At 58.9% G+C, this 2,441-nt stretch overlaps 1 protein-coding gene across 1 annotated transcript in view; it reads right to left on the bottom strand.

Moving 5' to 3' along the window:
- The window catches only part of SHANK3 (SH3 and multiple ankyrin repeat domains 3), a 131,492-nt gene extending 129,757 nt beyond the window's left edge, over positions 1-1,735 (bottom strand). Inside the window, exon 1 of the mRNA XM_015817915.1 lies at positions 1,613-1,735. Coding sequence (XP_015673401.1) covers positions 1,613-1,735 — 123 coding nt within the window. The remainder of the gene's footprint in view (positions 1-1,612) is intronic.
- Positions 1,736-2,441: the final 706 nt, after the last annotated feature.

Genomic DNA, 2,441 nt, shown 5'->3' on the forward strand with positions numbered 1-2,441 from the left:
CTCCCACGGTGCAACACCTTTGTGGAAAGCCAACCCAGAACCATACACAAATCGATAGAAAAGTCCCTTTAATAAGCTCCTTGGACAAAAAGAGTTTAATCAGCTCTCCAGCACCGTCCTCGTTAGCGTGTCTGGACAAAGGTTATTGCGAAAGCTGCCTCGTGTGACTGCTAAGTGGGGCGTCCCTGGGACACGCTGGTGTATTTTTCCCCCTGATCATTTCTGCAACTTTAACTCAAGGCAAAAGGATGGTCCCCGTGGAGAGGAGTCCAGCCTCTGGGGGCCAAAATGGGCTTTGGAGTAAATAACCCCTCCCTGAAGGGGTCTCCTGGCAGCGGTTGGGGGGAAGGGAGCAGGATCTGGGCAGCACCAGAATCTGGGCTCCTGGGAGAAGTGAGGGGCTGGAGCCCAAGAATCCCGTTGCCCGGCCTCTTTCTCCAAACGGCTGGACGTTCCCACCTCGGGTCCATGAACGGCCCAAATACTTGCTCGGCCCAGGGAGTTTAGCCTTGCTTAACCCTTTTCAGTGCGTTGAAAAAGGAAGGAAAAAGGAAGGTGTGGGGCAGGATGAAGGAGCCCGTGAAGGTCTCTCCTCGGACAGTGACCGGTGCTGCATGGGGGCCTGGCCTGGCCTGGCCGAGTCGTCGGGACCTTTCTCTAACCAGATGGAGGAGCGTTTTTGTGACCGGTGCCAGCAAAGGGAAATAAAAGCCCGACTCGCCAGGTGGCACCTGCCTGAGGGGGTGTTGCCCACCTGGATCTTCCAAGGGGGGGCATTTTGAAAAGGGACAGGTGGGCTGCCAGCTTCCCCCTGCTGGGCTGGAGGCTCCACCTGGTCCTCCGGGCCCTCCAGGGAGATCACTGCCCCCCCCCAGCTGGCCTGGCATCTGCCACCTTGGCATCTCTGCGCAGCAGCAGCAGCCAGCACAACTCCCAGCTTGGGTGGAGAGTGCCCTGTCCTGCCTCAAAAGGAAGGAGGGCAACGGGGTGACAGGCACAGCCACAACTCCTGTCCCTCCAGCCCTGGAGGCCAGATGAAGCCAAGTGGGCTGAGCTGCTTTGGCCGAAGAGGGAAGGTGGAGCCCCCTTCCGCCTGGCTTTACTGAGACAAACAGCTCACACAGCAGCAGGCAGGATCAGTGGAACTGCTTGCCACCAGATGTTGTGGGTGCTCCAACACTGGAAAAGATTGGGCAGCCATTTCTCTGGAAGGGTATGGGGTTTCCTGCTTGAGCAGGGGGTGGACTAGAAGACCTCTAAGGCCCCTTTGAACCCTACTAGTCTGTGTTCTATGTTGTAACACGAGGTCGACGCAAGCCAGATGGGGCCAGACAGAAGTGCAGAAGATCTGGGTGTCCCTCAAGTCTTACCTGGCCCTGGATTTCACCTCTCTTTTGCCCCTGGAAACGGGGCTCCCTTCTGTGAAGGGTCTGGCTGCCTCGAGGGAGAGAAGACTGAGAACCCTGGAGGAGCCCCATCATGCTCAGCCCAGCCCAGCCCAACCCGGCCTCAGACAGTGGGGTGAGGCTCAGGGCTTGCAGCCGCCTCTAGAGTTCGACCTGCGCCATGCAGCCAGAAGCCCCCCCCTGCCCCCCCCAGGGCCACGGCTTACCTTCGTGTGCAGCTTGGCGAACTGCTTGTCATCCAGCAGCGGCTGGGAGTAGACGCGCCTCTTGTATCGGAACTGGAGGGGGAGGCAAAGGGAGGAAGGAGCGTCAGCCAGCAGCCCCGGCATCGGTCAAACGTCCATTGATTGGAGCCCGTGACTCCGGCGGAGCTCTCTGGCCCCAAGGCGGCCATCCAGGAAGAGCCAACGCTGGGCCGTTTCAGTCGGTGGCTCCTTCCGACAGGCTGCGCTTCAGAGCGTCCAGACATTTGGGCTGCTGGTCAACGGAAAGTCTGCTGACCCGCTGATTCAATCCATCCCACCCTTCCGGGCCTGCTGCAGACGTGGCCAGCAGCTCTCCACCCGGCCACTGGCTCCCCCGCTGAGTGCCAGTAGATCCCCCTCCCAAGGCCAAGGGGAGGTCAGGCCACGCCAGCACCTACTGGCCTAAAGCTTCTGCAGCTGGTGGAACACAGCAAATCCAAAGGCTACTCCTTAAGGACACCCCACTCCAAGCGTTGGTTCTCCTTGGCCAGGGGTGGGCAACTAGGGCCCCTTTAGGACCTGTGGACTTCAACTCCCAGAATTCCTGAGCCAACAAGGAGAATCTTTGTAGCTCGGGGTTGAACTGTGGGGTCCCTGGTGCTCTCTGAGCTGGGTGGTTTCCTTGCAGACGTTTCATGACCCAGCTAGGTAACGGCATCATCAGCGTTAGCGAACACTAGTCCTGACGATGCTACCTAGTTTGCTAATGAAATGTCTACAAAAAGCAACCAAGCTCAGAGAGTACCAAGGGCCTCATAATCCCCCTCCTCTCCCTCCTCCCCCTTCCTCC

This window comes from Protobothrops mucrosquamatus, unplaced genomic scaffold (genome assembly GCF_001527695.2).
Source record: "Protobothrops mucrosquamatus isolate PMUCROS unplaced genomic scaffold, P.Mucros_1.0 scaffold655, whole genome shotgun sequence".
In the NCBI taxonomy this organism is placed as follows: Eukaryota; Metazoa; Chordata; class Lepidosauria; order Squamata; family Viperidae; genus Protobothrops; species Protobothrops mucrosquamatus.